This window comes from Ochlerotatus camptorhynchus, unplaced genomic scaffold, assembly GCF_037179485.1.
Source record: "Ochlerotatus camptorhynchus isolate MF236.1 unplaced genomic scaffold, CSIRO-AGI_Acam_v1.1 ptg000120l, whole genome shotgun sequence".
NCBI classification, from domain to species: domain Eukaryota; kingdom Metazoa; phylum Arthropoda; class Insecta; order Diptera; family Culicidae; genus Ochlerotatus; species Ochlerotatus camptorhynchus.
The window spans coordinates 341,985-362,596 of NW_027040610.1; the positions used below are offsets into that span (position 1 = coordinate 341,985).

At 37.7% G+C, this 20,612-nt stretch overlaps 1 protein-coding gene across 1 annotated transcript; it reads left to right on the forward strand.

The window, feature by feature from the left end:
* The first annotated feature begins 7,911 nt into the window (after positions 1-7,911).
* LOC135699856 (CKLF-like MARVEL transmembrane domain-containing protein 4) lies at positions 7,912-19,735 on the forward strand. Its single transcript, XM_065220210.1, has 3 exons — positions 7,912-8,137; positions 8,707-9,122; positions 18,264-19,735. Exons 2-3 carry the CDS (start codon positions 8,736-8,738, stop codon positions 18,408-18,410), a joined length of 534 nt encoding a protein of 177 aa, XP_065076282.1. The 5' UTR covers positions 7,912-8,137; positions 8,707-8,735; the 3' UTR covers positions 18,411-19,735.
* The last annotated feature ends 877 nt before the right edge of the window (positions 19,736-20,612 follow it).

Sequence of the window (20,612 nt, forward strand, 5' to 3'; positions counted from 1 at the left end):
TTTAACTAATAGTCGATATAGTCTTTACTATTTGATGCAGTACCAAAATTTGAAGATTTTATTAATTCTAAATAATTCTAATGTTACCCTGAGGGTGATCAGATTTACAATTTAATTCTTGACATCATACAACACACAACACCCAATAGACCAGTAGGCAATTTTATCTTGAATGTAAATGAAAATAACCCGGCTGAAGTGAGAATCAAAGCCTAACATCATGGTACTCACACATAGTTTACGTACCTCCACTATTCGCATGACCATAACGGTTAATTTTATGCCAAAGAATAATATAATTATTTACTAAAATGAAAGTCTGATAGCGTAAATTTTGAAGTCTCAGGATGATTCTAAATTCTGGAATTTATATTTTTCCTGGGTCCATGAAATTGTTTGCTAGTCTGAATTTACTTGGAACTCTTCACTGGATAACTTCACCTTCTTTTTTTTTTAAGTTCCATTTGAATGATCATATTCCATCACATTCCATGATCTTCTTTTCTGGATTTCCCTAAAATAATCTTGATAATACCCAAACTTTTCCAGTAACATTCTCAGAGTTCTTAGCATTACCTCTAGTAATCTCTTATAAATCATTCCTAATTTTGGCATAATTTTGTATCTATTTTCTTCATAAAATTCTTCCAATATTCTTAATAACTTTCTTGGTACCAGTGTCTGTTTTATCACGCAAGGAGTATCGCTTCAACCCGGAGTTCACGACACTAGTGTAGATGAATTGCGTTTGTTTTGAAAATCTTCGCTGTTACGTACGAGCGGAATGAACAAATGAGTTCATTATACATCAACGAGTACACGTTTGTTGATATTCTCCAGTGCTTGATTATCCAACCCAAAATTGTCAAAATCAGAAATGATCCTCAAAAGCAAAATAATCAAATTCGTTTGGGGCAAAATGATTATTTTGAATATTGTCGACTTCAGAGCCTAAAACCGGGATTTTATCATCAGTTCACCTTGAGGCAATAATTTGCCATCGGTTTGTGTGTAAAAATTAACACGACACGTCCTTCAGCGCTATATTTGAGTAAAATGAAAATAATCATTTTGCATATGATCCTCAAAATCATCCCCACCAAGATGAAGACGAATATTAAAATTGACAACAACGGAGGCGATAATGAACATCCAGCCACGAATGAAGAAAAACAAGTGTTGACTACGATACTCAGAGGTTGCTATGATCAAGAGAATGTTGTTATGTCAAAATTCAGATTCATGCATGTACACGGATAGAAAGTTCCTTATACCTTTTGGCAAATTTCTATGGCTGATTATTCATAAAATGTATAAGTCAACTAATAAGCAGACGCCTTGCAAAAAGTTAATGAAGATCATGTGTCAAATGAAATGTATAAGCGGTTACACATACCTTTTATGCATTTTTATAGGACCTATGTGGTTTGTCTTATGGAATGTATAAGGCTGATGTTTTGGCAAAAATGTATAAGTGAAACCCATGAATAAAATAATTGGTTTTCGTTTCGTGTAGTTGGTCTATCTGCTAAGGTTGTCTTCATTTTCAGCTATGTTGAGTGTAGAAGGAATGATTGTTATCAGCACTGCTTGGTACACTCTTCAGAATGACCGTCACACTTTTCTCAGACTTATCCGTTAATTCCCTTTGCACTGCACCCTATTTATAAATAAGGTCAGAATTGTTTTGAAATTCTCTTCAATATTTCCTAAGTACACAAGTACTTTGCCAAAATGGCCTTGAACGTCTCCCAAAAATTGCTAGATGTTCTTTTGCATAATTCCGTTTAAATTACTTTATTAAAATGAATCTCCATAGAAACATTGGACAGAATTCCATTGAAATTATTCTCACGATTTGTATCAGCATACTCCTTAAGTTTCATCATAAGAATTTTATATGATTTCTCTTCCGGATTGTATTTCCTTTATTCACAAAATCTTCTTGCAATTGTCATCAGAGTTGACAAGACAATTGACACCGTCTTCAACCAGAGATTGCACAGATTGAATATTTAACACTAGACAACGGACAACGCACCACACCTAGTAGATCAGTAGGGAAATTTTCAGGTTGTTAAAATTTGCACCGGTGTGAGCGGGAATCGAACTCTCACTTCGTGGCACTCACAATACGCCTGAACGACGGGTGATGCCACACGACCACGAAGCCCACAGAGATGGATGGAACCCTGCTCAAAATAAGCTTGAAATTCTCCTTTCATTTCACAAGCAACTCACCTCGCACTGCACTGTGAACTATTTTCAGAATCACCTTAAAATTCCAATAATGTCCAACGTTGATGGCCTTTCATAATTAAAGTAGCAAGTTTGTTTTTTTTTTTATTTTTTGATTAAATTTGTAAATCAATGGCAGTGAAATTTCTAAAGCAACATATTTTAAAAATCTGAGAAACCTGGAACATATTTTAACAAAAAAATCTGAAAATATAAATGGTCTGTCTGTGTATCTGGCAAGACGACTAAAAATCTGGAAAATCTAGATACATCTGGAATACTGGCAACGGTGAGTAGAGGGGAATGGTGTTAAATGCGCTAGCCGGGTAACATTGCACTAGTATGACATCTTTTTCCACTCAGGATTTCGGGATGTTCGAGGTCTTAGTAAATTAACACATAAGTCACTTAAGACTGATACCTAACTGCGTAACGATGGAGCCCCCCGAAACTTGCCGTTTATTCCGGGACAGAAAGTTTAGTGTTACTGTGTCACGACATTGTATTTGTAAAACGCTGATATGCAGAAAACGAGGGGCTTTTCAATATGACAAAACCGTTTCTTGTCGTTATTTGTTGCTAAATATGGTACGTTAGAGTGATGCAAAATTTGAAATTTTCGCTCCACAATACTTAAACGATTCCAAATCTGATCCTGACTAACCTCACAAAATTTGAACCCATTTGGTGAGAAACTGAGATGGCACAAACCATTTGAAATTTGTATGGGAATTACTATGGTAAAACCAAGATTTTTGTTCATGTCTATCTAATAATTCACCATATCGGTCTGCTTCAAAAGCTTTCAACTGTACTTGTAGGAAGTTTTCCCAGCTACAACTTTGCTCAAGACCACTTTTTGATTAAATGCAAGGATCGAAAGTTATCAATGGTTCCATGCGCTGATGTCTTATGATCATGCTCAATCAACTGCTCAGCAGGCAACATTGGTGTTTCTGGGGCGTTGAATAGGACACAAAAATTATGGCTACTATGTCACACTGCAAAATTCAGTGTTGCCTACAGAGCAGCTGCTTGATCATGTCATAAGTTTACCAATCTCTTAAATAATTAATAACTTTTTCCTGTCTCGTTTTACATAGAAATGATCTTGAGCAAAGTTGTAGCTGAGAAAATTTTCTATAAGAATGGCTATCGAACTTTTTCGCAGCTCAATATGGCAAAAGACTAGAAGGCAATGAACAAAAAATTGAGATTTCTCATAGTAATTTACATGTTAACTTCAAATGGTTTGTGCGAAGTCTGTTTCTAACCAAATGAGTTGTAACTTTTGGAGGCTAATCAGGACCCGATTTGAAACCATTTAAGCACTGTGGAGCGAAAAAGTCAAATTTTGCATCAGTCTAATGGTACGTGTTCCAGTAATAATGGTGTACCTATAGTAGCGCCGGAATAATGAGGAAAAACTAGATAAGGTTATTTTTCATTGATAGCCGTCCTAAAATAAAGCAGATTTGCATTTTGCAAACCTGAAATTAGCATGAAAAAGTTATTAACGAGAGAGAAAGTCGATGAAGAAAATCGATCAAAGCAGATAAGACCTTTTGAATTGTTCGTTTAGATATAGCTGATGGATCAAGCGTCTGTATAAATTGTTGCAGGCATTACTCCACAACATGTAGTCAAATATACTGTATGAACAATATAGTACACTCATTTGTTTTTTCGGAGACACGGTTTTAGGCCAACAAGCGCGCCTTTGTGTCAAAAAAGGCTACTAATGTAGTCTATAAATATTACGAGGGAAAGCATGAAGCATGAAGCTTCAACAGAGATTTAAGTCAAAACTTGTTCAAACTATAATTTCGTGTTCCCATAAGTACCTATAGACTTAAGTATTGTGCACAACTTTTTTCAGTGATCGAAATGAATATAAAGTCTGGAACGCGCAAAAATTGGTCAACTTCAAATTGGTGTATTTCTGTTAAAAATGCATTAAAAAATCCTGAAATGCTGCATTTGAAAGTTGAGTGCATATACACAGAAAAAAAAATTGTTGAATATTACATCCAAACTGCTGCAACCAGGTCAATCCATCGGTTGTGTAATATAACGTTGTACGATATACATCGATTTTGCGAACAAAATTACATCCATTGATGTAATATTGTATCGGCTTTTTGCTATTACATCATTATTTTATACATCAGCTTGAATTACATTGATCGATATTACATTTTTTTGCTGTGTACAATGGTTGCTATGATGAGTTTTCAACGTTTGCTCTCCAGTTTTCAAAATGACGTCCAAGCAAGAGGAGCAGTGTGTTGAAATTTTACTCGCATTTTACTCGAATCCGACGTTCTCACACGAAAATTATGTGAAGGCGGATTTCAAGCAGCTTCCGGGACAGGAGTTTTATATCGCATCAGGAAGAGGGAAGGTGGCTGAAATTTTCTAAACCATCAAACTATCGAAGTTCCCGAAAAAATATCTCGTCTGACAGGCCATATGCACGTGTGGTCTAAAAAGCGGCATTTTCATTACTACGGGAACCATCAGTCAAGAGATCTACATCCAGGAATGCCTGGAAAAGCGGATGCTACCATGTCTAAGGCAACATAATAGACCTGTGCTGTTTTGGCCGGACTTGGCGAGCTGCCACTATGGGAAAAAAGCAATCTAGTGGTACGATGCGAACAACGTGGTTGTGGTACCTAAAGACCACAACCCTCCAAACCAGCATCAGTTTAAATCTAACTGGCGTTCGGAGGCGAATAAGGTCGATGAGACCACTGTGCAAAATTTAATGGAAGGGGTTAAGCGAAAGACACGGCAGTTTGGATTTGGCAAACCAAAAGAATAAACGAATATTTTTTCCTTTAAATATATGAATTGAACTACCAAAAGAAAAATAAGAAGATTTTTGTAATATGAATTTTGACTGAAAGAAACGATTTTTTTGTCGTGTTCAAGTCTTTAATTAAAACATATTTTTCATACGTTATAATTGGAATTAACTCACCCCTCGACTGTAATCAAATGCATGTTGGTTGCCTTTGCTGACGGAGTGTGTTAAACAGGAAGTTTTTTATGTAATGCAAGTGTATGTTAGGTAAGGTAGGTGAGCCTGTGTTGGAACTAGTCAAATTATTATTTTTTCCATTTAAAAAGAACTATAAACTCTATATTAGGTAGTAACCATTGCCATTAAATTGAAGTTTTAAAAATTCTGAATAATTATTCGATATGAATCTGTTCAATTTCCATCACAATTATCGTAATAATTGATTTTAAACTGCTAAACCAGTATTGACATCAGTTGTATCTTTATTGGCCCTAGGGCTGCTCCAGTTTTTGGCCTTGTTGCGATCATCTTTCCTCATTCCAAATCACCCAGACTTGTTCCGTCTGAGAATAATAACATCAACTTGAATGGTGGAATGGTCAAAAGAGGTAGTGTACCTTGGCTTTACACTCGACAGCAAGCGGCTTTCCAGGGAACACATTGACAAAACAAAAACCAAATGTAACGTCCTAATGAGTTCCTTACATCCACTCATCAACAGGCGATCCACTCTGTCCCTGAAAAACAAGCTTGCTGTCTTTAAGCAAAAAAAATCCTTCGTGTAATAGAATACACCCCAATCTGGGAGAGTAGCGCAAATTTCCATCACCTCAAATTACAAAGGATCCAAAACAAGTTTTTGCGAATGATTCTCAACAGTCCTCCACGAATGAGGAACTCTGAGGTCCATCGCCTGGTTGATCTTCAGACGCTGGAGTTACGGAGAACAGCTACCATCCAAAGGTTCAGAGATTGCTGTAGGCAATCCGATCAGCTGATCATTAGAAATCTGGCACGTTGGGTTAAGCTTTAGATTACCTACTTAATTAAATACTTGCTTATCAAATTTTTGAATTCAATCCAAACACACCCCCCCAGGGGTATTCTGCAAACTAGTCGAAAACGCAAATAATAAATTAGAATATCAAATTAAACAAAGATGAAGAATCAGGTAGGCTAATCAATTAAAATGTAAAATCAATGTACCAATGTACCAATAACGTTACATTTCTATGGAGCAGCTATGTCGCTCGTTCATAGGAAGCATGTCTAGCATTTGTTTCAAGCTTTTTAAAACTCCGGGGACGAACCAGCCCAGGACTGAAAGTCTCTTTGATAAAGATATTAAAAAAATGCTTTTTAAAGAAGCGAGCATCATATTGAACAACTTCCTACAAAAATCCTGCCTAATAACACATACTAATAACGAATTTGTTTATTAGTGCGAAACCGAACTTTTTGTCAGTGCGAACCTCATCCTGAGGTAGGTTTTAAAAACAAACGATCAAACAGACGTTTGTCTGAAAACAAGCAGAGCCGATCTTGATACCCGATCCAGGTTGGAACTGAATAATAAACAAATTCGCTATAAGAATCATTCATTATGATTGTAGTACGTGTCGCAACGTATCAATTAACGGAACTCCGGTTTCAAACACGTCGTAAGTGTTCTGACCAGGGCTGGCAAATTTCATTTTCAATGAAAGATCTCACGCGATATTTACAGAAATACTTCTGTCACTATCATCGGATGAGAAAACGATGATAGAGATTTTCTTCAAAATCTCATCGAATTTTTCGTCATGACAAAATGTGACAGTGTTGTGATCATCGTAATTACTAGCTTATTTATTGGGTTTAAAGTTACTTGTTCCGAGAAAATCGTAATAATATATTGACTCTACCGATTACCTTCGGTTACTTGCTTGAATTAATCTAAATCAGTTAGAAATGTAGGTGCAAAAACCGCCATAGAATTATTCTCATGAGTGCTTGTTCATTGGAAAATGACAAGAAAACTAATGATAGGTAGTTTTGTCTCGTGATAGTGAGAGGATCTGTTTTCTCATTCTCACATGACGGCCGTGATATTTACCAGCTCTGGTTCTGACTACTGAAACTATTGTTATATCATGCAATCTAAGGCCCCTGGCAAAGTGAAAGCTGACCGAGCGGAAAAAATATTTTATTTAAAATTGTTATTCCTTTAGCTGGTCAGCTCGGTAACCAGCTTTCACTATGCCAGGGGTCTAAGTGCTAATTTAGATTTGGAATTGATAGAAAGCTCGTAAACTACATAAGCCTTCATCAAGTGTACTAGGATAATCTGATAATTATACGCACATGAGATAAACCAACCCGTAGAAAGGAGTAAAAATATGTGTTTCAAAACTTCTAGCAAGTAACCATTTAATCACACGAGACTGAACCGATGATGTTGCTTGCAAGATACACTCTCACAAAACCACATCCAACACTTGACACTTCCTTCATCGATCGTTGCGTTCCCCCGTGTGTTGTTGTGCCTTTGGCAATCGATTTTCGACGATCGTCTGCTTCAGCTACCTATGTCACAAACACCCAACTCGGCACTCACCCACACTTTGGGCGGCAGCTTCACACGTGCAACATGTATGCCATCAATGAAATCGCATGTGCGCTGATGTTGTTGCTATTACAATCTTTTCATTATACACACACGGACAATGCGCCGTGGAGTGCACAACCATCAGAAAACGGGACGATGCCAAGTGGTGATTACTTCAGCGCGAATACGCCTCCAAAAAACGTCGTGTTGGTGTTGGTGACGATTACTTATAAACACTGTTGCCTCACTATTTTGATGGTTCGGTTGGTTGAACATTTGCCTCTCGTTTTCGTATAAGGTAGTCGATAGTGGTCAAACTATATTATTTAGACGTTTGTGTAGGCCTATTCCTTAACGTATAGTACTTACAACTAAACAAATAGCTGAGAACCAGGAGAAGTGACGAAAACTATATCCTCAGTAAGCGCGCGCCCTCCAACAAGTGTTCTTGCCCATCTCTGGGATTGCATTCCGTGGCAATCGAGTCATCATTATCTAGTCTGGTAAGTGTTGTGTCACGCGTGTAGCTTTCCTTAATGTCTGCTTATGCGTTTCAATTAAGTGCAGCACCACTCCCTAGAGGAGAAGTGAGCTTTTTTCAGAGAGTTAACCCATCCGCTACCAATCAATCGTTGAATAATGAAAGCAGAGCACGGTTTCGAATTAACTAGCCTTGACTGGACCGTCTGTCATGTCGTAGCAGATGTGTGAATTTCAGAAGATTTTGAGTCATCTTTATTATTGCGCGCTTACTTGTGTGTGGGAGATTCATCACGCGTTGACATCACGCTGAGAAAAATGAATTCAGTCGTGATTTGAATGAGACACCGTCTGAGCTGTAGAATGTGATCACCAGGCGAAAAGTGTACCGTAAAGTGTAATGTATTCGTGTTTCTATCGATTTTCTGGTTTCGCTTACTCATTAAACCTGCCCGTAACTATAAGCATAGATAAGGTACCGAAACGAAAATTGGTACTATGACTTAATCGTATTGCTAGCTATATATTGCTGCTGGTCGTTCGTTTGTTTTTCCTTGACCCTTATTCGGTGTTGTTCTTGTGTTCTTTCCAGTGACATTCTCCATCCAAAAACGGCACATCATGACCGACTTCTCGCAGACAGCGACCGTCACTCAGACGACTACGGTGACCCAGCCGTACATCCGTTACGATCCGGAATACATCAAAACCATTCCGGCCATCATCAAGATTGTCTGCATCGTGCTGAATTTGATCGGGTTCATATGCATCGAAGTGTCATACTTTAGTCATCACTCTCGGGGATCGTTCTTCAACACGGTGGCAATGGTGGGATTCTGGTTCACCGGAATCATGCTGGTCTTCTACCTGTTCCATGTGTGCGAAAAGTTTCACAAGATACCGTGGCTAAAAATAGAAATGTACTTTTGTGCAGCTTGGGCCCTGATGTACATGCTGGCCTCGTCGCTGGCCGCGGCGACCAACGTTGAGGCGTTCCAGGCGGCAGCGGTACGTAGAGTGTATCCTAAAAAAAAAAGCTCTACGAGCACAATTTAAGAATATAGATTTCAGAATTTTAAGCTGCTGGCTTATCACATATTTTTATAGGTTCTCAGTGTTGAATTGGGTTTATTTTAAAACGGATTGCTGAATCATGATCAGCAAAGCAATGCTTTACTGAAAGGCAGCACACGACATTTTTTACCAAAAAATACAGCTAACATAAACGGTTTGCTGGACACCCAGTAATGAACTGTCAAACTGTTAGTTTCACAGTCGCAAGTACGTAAGCAGTAAATCGATATTTTTCTTAGGAGCACGCAGCTTCTCAAGAAGTTTGTTCATACAAATACACAAATAATATAGAATCACCAACAAGATCACCAGGCTCTTTGCCATGTATATTTTATTAGATATGACCAGTGTATTTACCAACATAATTTTAGTTATTTCCTGCTCCTCCAATGTAGAGGTGGTGCGTACGTACTTGCGAGTGTGACGCTAAAAATTTTACAGTTTATTACTGGGTGTCCAGCAAACCGTTTATCTCTACCTTGATTTGTTTTCCGTCGATCTTGTTTTCCGTGCTGAGTACCAATGCTACCGACGCCAGGAAGGCAGCTCCCACACCTGGACCCTACCTATCGACCCATCAACTCATGAACCGGGGACCAACGGCTTTACTTCCCTTCCGAAGGAAGGCGTAATCAGAGATGTTATCCCTAGAACATCTCGGTGGCGCCGACTGGGATTGAACCCAGGCCTGCTGGGGTGAGAGGTTATCATGCTTACCACTACACCATCGTTTATGTTAGCTGTATTTTTCGGTAAAAAATATCGTTTGCTATCTTTCAGTAAAGCATTGCTTTGCTGATCATGATCCAGAAATCCGTTTTACTGAAATCTAAATCTCAAATTTGGTGTGACTTTCAAATTCGTTCCCAAGACGCCATATTTAAAATACGTTAAACACTACCGACATCTACTCATCCGATCGCATCATACCATGAGCAAGGACACGAACCCACGTATAATTTACATTGCCTTCGTTTGCGTGTCAACTCGTTCGACACATCTGATCGCCCGTTTGAAAGTTCGAATCGCTCCTTTGACAATCCGAATTGTGGACAAACGAAATGCTCCTGTGGCATGTCTGTTCGTCGGTGCTTGTACTACAAGTCTTCTTCTTCTTCTTCTTCTATATATATTCAGGAGATTTTCAGCTGGAGGCTGGTTCATCTCTGGTTACCAAAATTATTCAAACTTTATACAGGCTCTGCCAATAAAGCACAAAACTATACCGGTGAAACAAACACCAGCCAAGAAACACAGTGTTTAACAAAACTGTTCATTCAGATGTACGCTTAATTTTGAGATACACTGTATTTAAGGGCAAACTTCGACGGTGATCTTTCATAAGAGGCCAAGTCATAAACGTAAACAATTACATCTTCCGTTAATTTCTAGTAAAATTAAAACCTTTCCATCAAAACTATCAATGTCATCCATATGGACTCTTTTTCTACTCGATGATTTACTTGGGCGACTATTCATTATCTAGAAATTTGCAAAAAAAAAAAGCCATTGGACTTCCATATTCCACGTGAACAGTTTTTGAGTGGTGTTAGGCCCTCCCTACCCTGCGTGGACAATCATCAAGGCAAATTAAGGCTGTACACTGGAGTCGCTTTTTACGCGGTTTTTTTTTTTACACGGTTTTTTTTTACGCGGTTTTTTTTACGCGGATTTCTGAATTTACGCGGTTTTTTTTTACGCGGATTCCGGAATTTACGCGGTTTTTTTTTACGCGGATTTTGGTTTTTTTTTTACGTGGATTTCAGAATTTACGCGGTATATCGCTTTATACGCGGTTTTTTCTTACACGGTCTTTTTTTACTCGGTTTTTTTTTACGTGGATTTCGGAATTTACGCGGTTTTTTTTACGCGGATTCCGGAATTTACGCGGTTTTTTTTTACGCGGGACGTATCACCCGCGTAAAAAGCGACTCCAGTGTATAAGCTAATCTGCAGCTTAAATTAATTGTTGGGTTATCAATCAACTGATTTCTGAACTAACACATTTGTATACTTTGGCGTGAGTCAGGCTATTTTACCCCAGCGTAACTACAAAAAAGGTGATAATTTCCTAAAAATTCAGATAGCAAGATAACCCAATGAACCAAAAGACCTAAAGTAGTTCTCATCCCATCAAACATTTTCAGCACTTACTTAATGTTGCTGGTCAAGATTTGATCTGTTGTATAATGTTGCGCCCATGCTTGGAATGCACAGTTGTACACACCAACTGCTCATTTGTTAATAATTTTTCACTCAGTTGTTGAAATTTGTTTTTCTTTAAAGTAATTGATAGATTAGAATCATAGCTTACTATAGGTAAATCTTAACATTTGAATCAACACTAATGAATTTTTACGCTTAAAGTCCGAGTTGTGCAGCGAGCAATTCTCACTTCATTTTTACAACGCAAAAACAAATACAGTTTATTACTTTAACTCAAATCTTCTTTTTTTTTACGTATCTATAACAAGCTTAAACTCTGTTCTATCTACTACTTCAAAAAGAACTATGTTTCGTCAACTGTGTTCAAAGTTATTAGCAAATGAGCAGTTCGTGACCAAAACTGTGTATGCCAAGCATGGTTGCACCAACTAGCTCGGTTCATTACTGCTTGCCTCCAGTTTCTTGACCGCCTCACACTTCCTGGATCTTGTTCCACTTGATCTAACCAGCTAGCTCACACCATTTTTGCGGGATTGTTGTTCAACGTCATTACAGCGTGTTCCGCCGGCTGAGTCATGGCATCAGAAGTAGAAGCTATCAAAATTGTTTTTTTACCCAGCTATTCCACATTCATTCTTACTACTCATGATGAGTAATAGCAGCCAATAAACGATAATATCATTTTAATACACATTTGTTTGAACTCAAGCAGCTGCAAACCAAAGCTGATAGAGAGATTATCATCATCAAGAAGACTGTTTGAGCTCCAAACTGCTATCTAATTCAAACACAGCTTTTGCCTTTGAGCACCAAATGGTGAGATTGCGTTTATTTATTAGCGTTTGTATAAGATAGCGGGAATAGCCAGACATGTTTTCTTCGGTATTGACGAATCAAATCGTCACTTTGATTCTTCAATTGTGTCTGTTTGTTTTATGACAAACGTCAGTTTGATCGTTTGTTGTTAAAACCTAAAGGCCAGCGCACAATGGAAAAAAATTTCAGGTTTTTTGAAAGTTAGCCCATGCATTATCTGTCAAAAAACCCGGAAACTTATGCATTGTGCGCCAGCCTTAACTCAGGTTGTGGTTCACACTGACTAAAAGTTCGGTTTCACATTGGGTTGGAACACCATTAACGGCGCCGGTGGTGTAGTGGTAAGCGTGATTACCTCTCATCCCAGTAGGCCTGGGTTCAATCCCAGTCGGCGCTGCCGGGATGTTCTGAGGCATAACATCTCTGATCACGCCTTCCTTCGGATGGGAAGTAAAGCCGTTGGTCCCCGGTTCATGAGTTGATGGGTCGATAGGTAGGGTCCAGGTGTGGGAGCTGCCTTCTTGGCACGTCGGTAGCATTGGTGCTCAGCACGAAAAACAAGATCGACGGAAAAAACAAACCAAAGGAAAAAAAAATGGGTTGGAACCGGTTCCAATCCCGATATTAAACGAATTCGCTATTAGCGTCCTCTTTCACGGTCTCCTTTCGTCCAAAGATTACCCCCTGTAGTTATGTTGCCCTCTTGGGGCCCATGCATTAATTATGTCACGCTAAATCTAGGAGAAATTTACCCCCCCCCCCCCCCTATCGTGACGTTTTTCCTGGACATATTGCATTGCTTGTCACAAAATCTTAAAAGTGATCTTCAACAAAGTTGTAGCTGGGAAAATTTTCAGTAAGCTTAGCTATCCTTTTCTAAAGTAAAGTGAACTGGTGAATTTTGAGATAGATATGAACCGAAATTATGGTTTATTCATAGTAATTCCCACATAAACTTCAAATGGTTTCTCACTAAATGAGTTCAAATTTTGGGAGGCTAATCAGGGCCAAATTTGGAACCGTTTGAGCACTGTGGAGTGGAAATGTCAAATTTTGCATCAGTCTAATGTTCACTTGCACAAATCAGGATAGCAGAGGAAGCTTTCACAACCCAGGTGAAGTCATCCAAGGTCAGCGTTGCCAGATTGTTTGCATGATTATCGGTATCCAATGATTAAAAAATCGGTATTTACCGGTATTCACTATTTTAAATTATTTTTTTTTCAAACTTTTGGACTAAAATCGAACTTTCCATGTAAGTCAGAAGAAACTTCAGGGAAATATTTGAATTAGTCTCTTAATGGTACCAACAAAACTTTCAGAATAAAGAAGATCTTGTGGAGGAAGTTTGAAGGAAGATCTATAAACATGTTTAAAAAACATCCAATGGGGATCTTCCAAGACAAATATTGAGAAACTTCTGGCAAAATTTTTCCTAAACTTTCGTAACAAATCCAGAAACAAGAAAAGTTTGGAAATCGGAAGCCAATCCCGGAGGAGCCATTTCCAGGGGAAGTTAGGAAAAGCTCGGAAAAACCTTCCAAAACGTCGGAAAAAAAACTTACGAAGAGTGACTTATGGAGAAACTCTCAGATGAAGACGACAGAAACTTCTGGGAGAACTCGATAGATACATCCGGACGAACTTTAATTGAACTTCCTGGAGAAGACGGAAGAAACTTCCAGGAGACACTGGTAGAAACTTCCTAATGTAGATTGGAAGAAACTTCTGGAAAAAGTCGGACGCCAGAGGGCTTACGGAACAGTCGAAAGATACTTCAAGGAGAAGATGGGAAATATCTGGAACAAATTGATTTCTGGAGGATGTTAGCACAATATTCCCTGAATTTCCTCACATGCTCTATTGATCCAGCAATTTTCCTGGTATTCATAAAACATCCCTGAAAATCCCACAATGTTCCTGAAGTTTTCGGAACATTCCTGAATTGAACTTCGGAAAATCCCATAATTCTTCGGAACACCTTGAATATTCTTGCAATTTTCCTAAAGTTAAAGGGGCTGTTTTGAAGTTCTGTGATCATCCTCGAAGTAATCGTAACCTCCCTGATTATTATGGAACTACCGGAAAATCTCTTATCTTCTTTAAAAGTCCCTGGTTCATCGTAAGCGCTTTAATTTTTTTTTTTAATTAATAAACATCAGCATTAAAGTTCTCTGATCTTCCCGATTTTTTTATTTTTTTAAGGTCTCGAAACTGCCGATAAAAAACACAGAACTTCCCTTAAAATGTTCTCACAATTTTCTAATTTTCATGTAACTTCCCTTACCGTTCCAAAATGTTCATGAACCTCTCGGATCTTAATTGAAGTTTTCGGAAATTCCCTAAGTTTCTCGGAACTCATTTTCTCAGAAATTTCCTTGAATTTATGTGTCCTAATGCTTCCCTAAAGTTATCTCAATTCTCCTGAAACACATGGAACTATCCTGAAAACCAATAAATTTCTTTGAAGTTCTTTGGGCTTGTGAAGTTTCCAAAATATTTCAGTTTCCTTAAGTTCATTGAAGTTCTCTGAGCTTTCCTGAGATTCTCGGGTTCTTGGATTTGAACAGAAGTTAATGAAACTGTCTTTAATTTATCGGAAACTACCCAAAAGTCCAAACTATTCTGAAGTTTCAGAACTTCTGAAACATTCCTGAAATTTTCCTGAAAATAATGGAACCGGAATAAGCACAAACGAAGTGACAGACAAAGCGGCTCGAAAACTTTGGTGACTAACCTGCTATTGGAATTTTTCAGTGTACCACATGGCAACACGACTACTGGATTGAACTAGCATTTTCACCAAATGTACTAGAATGTTTTGTTCTATCTCTTTCACTCTACTCAAAACTGAAATGCATAAAAAAAATAACAAAATGATACACTCTTTGCACACTGTCAAAGAATCATTGTACACAAAATCAACTTTGTGCAAAACCAAAACAAAAATACTATCGCATCTGGTGGTTGATGGCACAAGCTTCTAAGAAAATTCTATCACAGCGAACCACATTATTTTAATTGATTTCTTTGCCAGTTAGTCGCCTGTCACTTCGTTTGTGGGAATAAGGCTCTGGAAGCATTTCTGAAGTTCCGGGGAAGTCGAAACAGCTTTCCGGAAGGAATCGGAAAATATCTTACAGGGTAAGGTGGACGGAAATTCCTAGAGAAAATTAGAAGAAACTTCGAATGGAAGATTAAAGAAATATCAGGAAGTTCAAAAATTAACGTTTTTATGCACCTATTTTTCCACTGACTTCCAGAAATTACTGAGGTGAGCCATCAACTGTTTCTCGACTCCTTGGTAACCAAAAACGGCGAGAAAATGGAATCATTAGTCGAAAGAGTGCCAAGCATAAGACATTTTTGAAGATGAAATTTTTTTAGAACAGGCTCAAAAATTTTAATTTTCAAAATGATAAAAGTATCTCACAACAGTTTCCTCTGACAATTTAGTGAGGGCAGGCAGTAATCATTTTGATTATTAATATAAAAAAAAATCGGTATAAATCGGTATTTTGAGAAACCTTATCTGTGTATCGGTATCAAATTTGAAAATCGGTATGTATATCTGGCAACGCTGTCCGAGGTGTAAGCAAAAACCAAGGATGCCAAAATAAAAAAAATGCTCATTGATCTACATCAGGGTTGCAAGCTTCACTCTGTGTAACTCTTTTATTATCAACTCTGACTACAATCACACCAAAAATCTCTCGTCACTTTTCAAAAGGTCCAATGTAACATGTCCGATGTACAACTTGACTAGTCAAAACGTCCTATGAGGTTTTTTTTTCTATATTGTAGCATGAAATTCAAAGTAAAATTGTGATTTTACCGTTTCTAATGAATTTTTTACGTTATTATTCATTGACTACGGTAAAAATAGTATTGCAAAATGCATTGTTTCTTAACTTTCTTAGATTTTCACAAAATAGCGGATATGTTACATTGGTCTATATGAAAAGTGTCGCGAGAAATCAGCGATGTCTCGCGTCACCTTTCAAGTAGACCAATCTACATTGATCGATTTTCTTAATCGACTCTCTCTTTCGTTAATAACTCGGCTCCAAAAACATGTTCAGCTGTTCTTATCGTCTAATACGCTTAATAGAACTTTTTTAACAGGCTATGTAGAAAAATTAGCCCGAAATATGAATGTAACCAAGTTTTTAACAAATGAGAGAGTCGATGAAGAGAATCGATAAATGTAGATTGGTTTATTTGAAAAGTCAAGCTAAACATTGCATTAGGTCCTACATTGACAGATTCTCTACGTCGACTTTCTCTTTGTATTCCTATGGCCATGTAAAGACATTCTCAGGTATTTTCAGCACACATATCGATAAAAGAAGCTTTTATCTAGCATCTAATACGACAAACACAACAAGAAACGGTTATGTGCTCAAGTTAATAACGAAAGAGAAGTCGACGAAGAGAATCGATCAATGTTACTTAGGACCTAATGCATTGTTCAGCTTGAAGTGTTCTAATTTTTAATTACTCGATTAACAACTAATCGACTATTTCGACAGTGAGCATGCATAAGGGCCTATACGCGATGATCGATTCTCTTCGTCGATTTTCTCTTTTGTTAATAACTCGCTAGATTTAACGTTTCTCGGTGCGTTTGCTGTTGCTTTTGATAGCCAATACAACCTGTTACTACTCTGCATTGAACAAATTCTAGAAAATTGTTTCGCCTAGCTGTAGCAATGCAAAGAGAAAATCGATGAAGAGAATCGATCTTCGCTTATTCGCCCTTATGAATGCTCACTGTCGATTTTATGTTCGCTGTGCTGTCATTTTTTCCACCAATGAGAGTGCAGAACATGTTTGAAACGATGGGAGATGGTCCTCTGGAGAAGTTAATGCTTAGGGTAGGATGGTGCAAAACGCACCCTTTAAGCAAAATCTTCAATGGCTGGCGAATGGAAGCTAAAATCAAGAAGAAAGTAATGGCGTTTGGTTCATTACCATGTTTTCTACAAAGATCGAGTGATTTAGAACTACAAAAGGATGATTTTCCATGACTTTCAAGGTATTTTCTAAATTGCTTCCAAAATGATAGCGGGGCAAAACGCCTGATTCATGATGCAATATGCACCACAATATTGGGACAAGACGCACGACAACAATGGCCAAAACGCACCACAACATTGGGGTAAAATGCACCCCATGGTAAACAAACCATAACCCCTGCAAGTAGATAATGCAAAGGGATGCGGTATTTCAAATGATTATTTCTTTATGTTACATCAGAAATAAGGTCTCAAAATCTCAATAGAATGTTAAACTGTGATTCATCAAGTAAAATATCTAAAAAATATACGAAACGTAAATTTGTTATTTTTTTGTGATATATGATGTTAAAAGCTTAATTTACAGTCGATGATTTTAACAACTGTGTCCTGTTTTGCACAAAATGTAATTTTTTTAAGGAATCAGCAGGTCAATACATGATTTTATGATCAAGAATTATTTGTGAAACCTCCAGTTGAAAACAATCACAAACCGTTACCCGGAAAATGCATCTGAGGAAAAGTTATCGCTGTTTTTCTAAAAGTGGGCATTTTACCCCAGGGGTGCATTATGGGCTGTTCTCCCTTACTTGGCATGACCGATTGCAAATATTTTACTTTCCGGTTCGTTCATCAATTTATGGATTATTCACAAATAATGAGACAATTTGAAAGGGACCCGGGCTAATCACAAATTACGTCCCCACGGTAACTGAAAAAAAAAAACTTACCTGTTACTTCAACCACAATTTCAGAGCATCAAACAACAACAAAATAATCTCAAATGCTTTAAAAATTGATTTGAAATCGACTGCGCAGTATGGACCCCAAGGTGGACCCTACAAGATTGCTTTTATTGACAATAATCGTACTGTCAAAACATTCTATATTGACGTTAAAATATCTGTATTGGCAATAATTCTGCATTCACATCATCAATATTATTGTCAATATTTCCCTTTCTCGTCAATATATTGATACGTGTGCGGATCGGTTATGGGAATCAACATTTCAACTTGAACAACATTAATTATTCTCCTTTGAACTAACCCCTTCAATTCTGTTCTCTTCGCAGTTTTTCGGATACTGTGCCATGATCGCGTACGGGTACGACGCATTCCTTAAGTACAAGGCCGTCAACAATGGTGAAATCGCTCAGGGATCGCGATCCGTTCAGCAGCAGCAGCAACAGCAAACCATTTCCACAGTGACATCCTACTGAAGTGTTTTTAGCTCATAGACCACACAATACATACATTTAAGTTTGAAAGTGCGCGTTTTTCAATGAACTCGCTTTCCGTACTCACAGAAAATGTCTGCTACTCCGTAGCTACGATTTAGTTCAAATTAAAATGCGAAAACGCTCCTTAGATTATTGAAAAATGCTAGAACCATTTTGTACCTGTACAACTTCTAGTCGGGTGTGTAACTAAGCTCTTGGTCAAAAAATGTAACTCAATTAAGCTTCTAGTAGAAGCTTCAAAAGGAAGCTTCTAACTAAAGCTCCTGAAAGAAGCTCTTAAGGTGATTCATTGAAGCGTCCAACAATGGCCTTATGATGGCTGATATTCCCTATCACTTCAAGATATCTAGAGTACAAATCATAGACGCTGTTGTGGCATCACTCATGAAATTGGAACTCCTTGTGTACCGCACTGCAGCAAACTTGAAGTTCCAGTTTCATTGTCATAAGCTTTGTGAGAGCTGATATTTGTGCCCTAGAAATTTTTATGTGGTAATCAGAAATAAGGTTTCCACAGCGATTCACCTTAAAAGCTTCTGAGATAAGCATCTAAAACAAGCTTCTGGGAAAAGCTTTTAGATGAAGCATTACACTTTTTTCTATCGCTACACTTCTCTAGCTTAAAAAAAAAGCACGGGAAGGGTAACTATCTTGAGTAGCAACACAGAAACAGTATAAATTGAAATCCTGACTACGCGCTTTGACAAAACACAATATTTATTTTCAATAATTTATGGTGCATTTTCCCGTTTTTATTGCGCTTTTTTCGGTTTTCGTCCGCTATACCTTGACTAAAAAATGTAAAATATCTGCTGATAAATTATTTTATAACTTTATTTTTTGTTTAAACTAATCTCAAAGAAAGCGAATCTCTTTGCCGATAGTTTTTTTTTCAGATTTCTTCGAAGAGTGTAGTTAATGTATGTTATTTCTTTTTTTAAGATAATTTGTACAGAAAATGTCTTCGTTTATGTTAGAAATCGTTCGTATTAGCGGTAATAATGCAATCTGATCTGCCTCAACAACAATGGTATTTCTCAACTTACTGAAACTTATTGTAAACACAACCACCATGTAATGCGCCTTAGATGTGGTCCAAAATATTGAAGATAATGTATAATCTGACAGACCAATCACCAAATATTATACAGAACTGTACTGCATCCGTCGCAATGTCCTTAGATTTTTCACCGAAGTATTGTATTGTTTTAGTAGAGCTGGTACTAGCGTTTGCTGTATGTATAAAAAAAACAAATCAAGCGAATAAATTATTTACACTTAAAATTCTGATTTTATTTACATTATTTCGGAAAACGGTCACGACATTCTCAGTAAATATGTTATATTACAATACACTCCACTAGCTTTTCTACATTACGCAGCGGAATGTCACACCATCTAGCGTCAGCAAATGTAACCTGCTAACGTTTGATTACAGTCCAGGTTATGCATACCTCAAGGGTTTTTCAGAGAAAGAATCGCCAAAGAGGAAGGCAGAGTTCGCGAAGTGGCTACGTGTCGCAAGCCGATATGTGCAGGGAGTCAGAGAGGTGATCAAGATATGGAAGCAGTGTACTATGTCGGGTACGTTAACGGTGATGCCCCAGAGAACAAAGGTGGTACGGTAAACAGAGCTAGGAGTACGCACAGAAGACAATAGGTTCCCGGCCCCAGGCCTTCAAGAAGTCACCAGCTTTCAAGTGAGTTTGTAAAATACAGCGCTGAACTGGGTTATTCGTATTTGTATGTTTTAATCGTTTCGTTTTAATAAACTTATATTCACGGTAAAAAATTGTCACATCTAATCCTAATGCTTTTGCACTTGACTCAAGGCCGGCGCACAATGCATACGTTTTCGGGTTTTTTTACAGATAATGCATGGGCTAACTGTCAAAAAACCTGAAAACGTATCTATTGTGCGCCGGCCTTCAGTCTGTCATCCGGAACTACGAATCGAAATGATTTATCATCGATTTTCAAGTGAAAGGTGTTTTGAAACAAAGTGATTTGTCGTTGAAAAATATGTACTGTATAACACCTTTAAATCAAAATGATTATCATTTGAATTGGCACCACTGTTTTCATCCATTGAATTTGATTAGTTTTGCTTTTGGAAGCAAATGTCGAAAACGCTTGTAGACATGTAGAAAATCTTGAACTTCCTTAAGCGAAAAAATCCGG

What these genes read in the sequence shown, in the direction of transcription:
- LOC135699856 (XM_065220210.1), top strand. Translation starts at nt 8,736, where the DNA reads ATGACCGACTTCTCGCAGACAGCGACCGTCACTCAGACGACTACGGTG. An exon ending in AGGCGTTCCAGGCGGCAGCG is followed by an intron (nt 9,123 to 18,263) that starts GTACGTAGAGTG and finishes TTCTCTTCGCAG; the next exon opens with TTTTTCGGATACTGTGCCAT.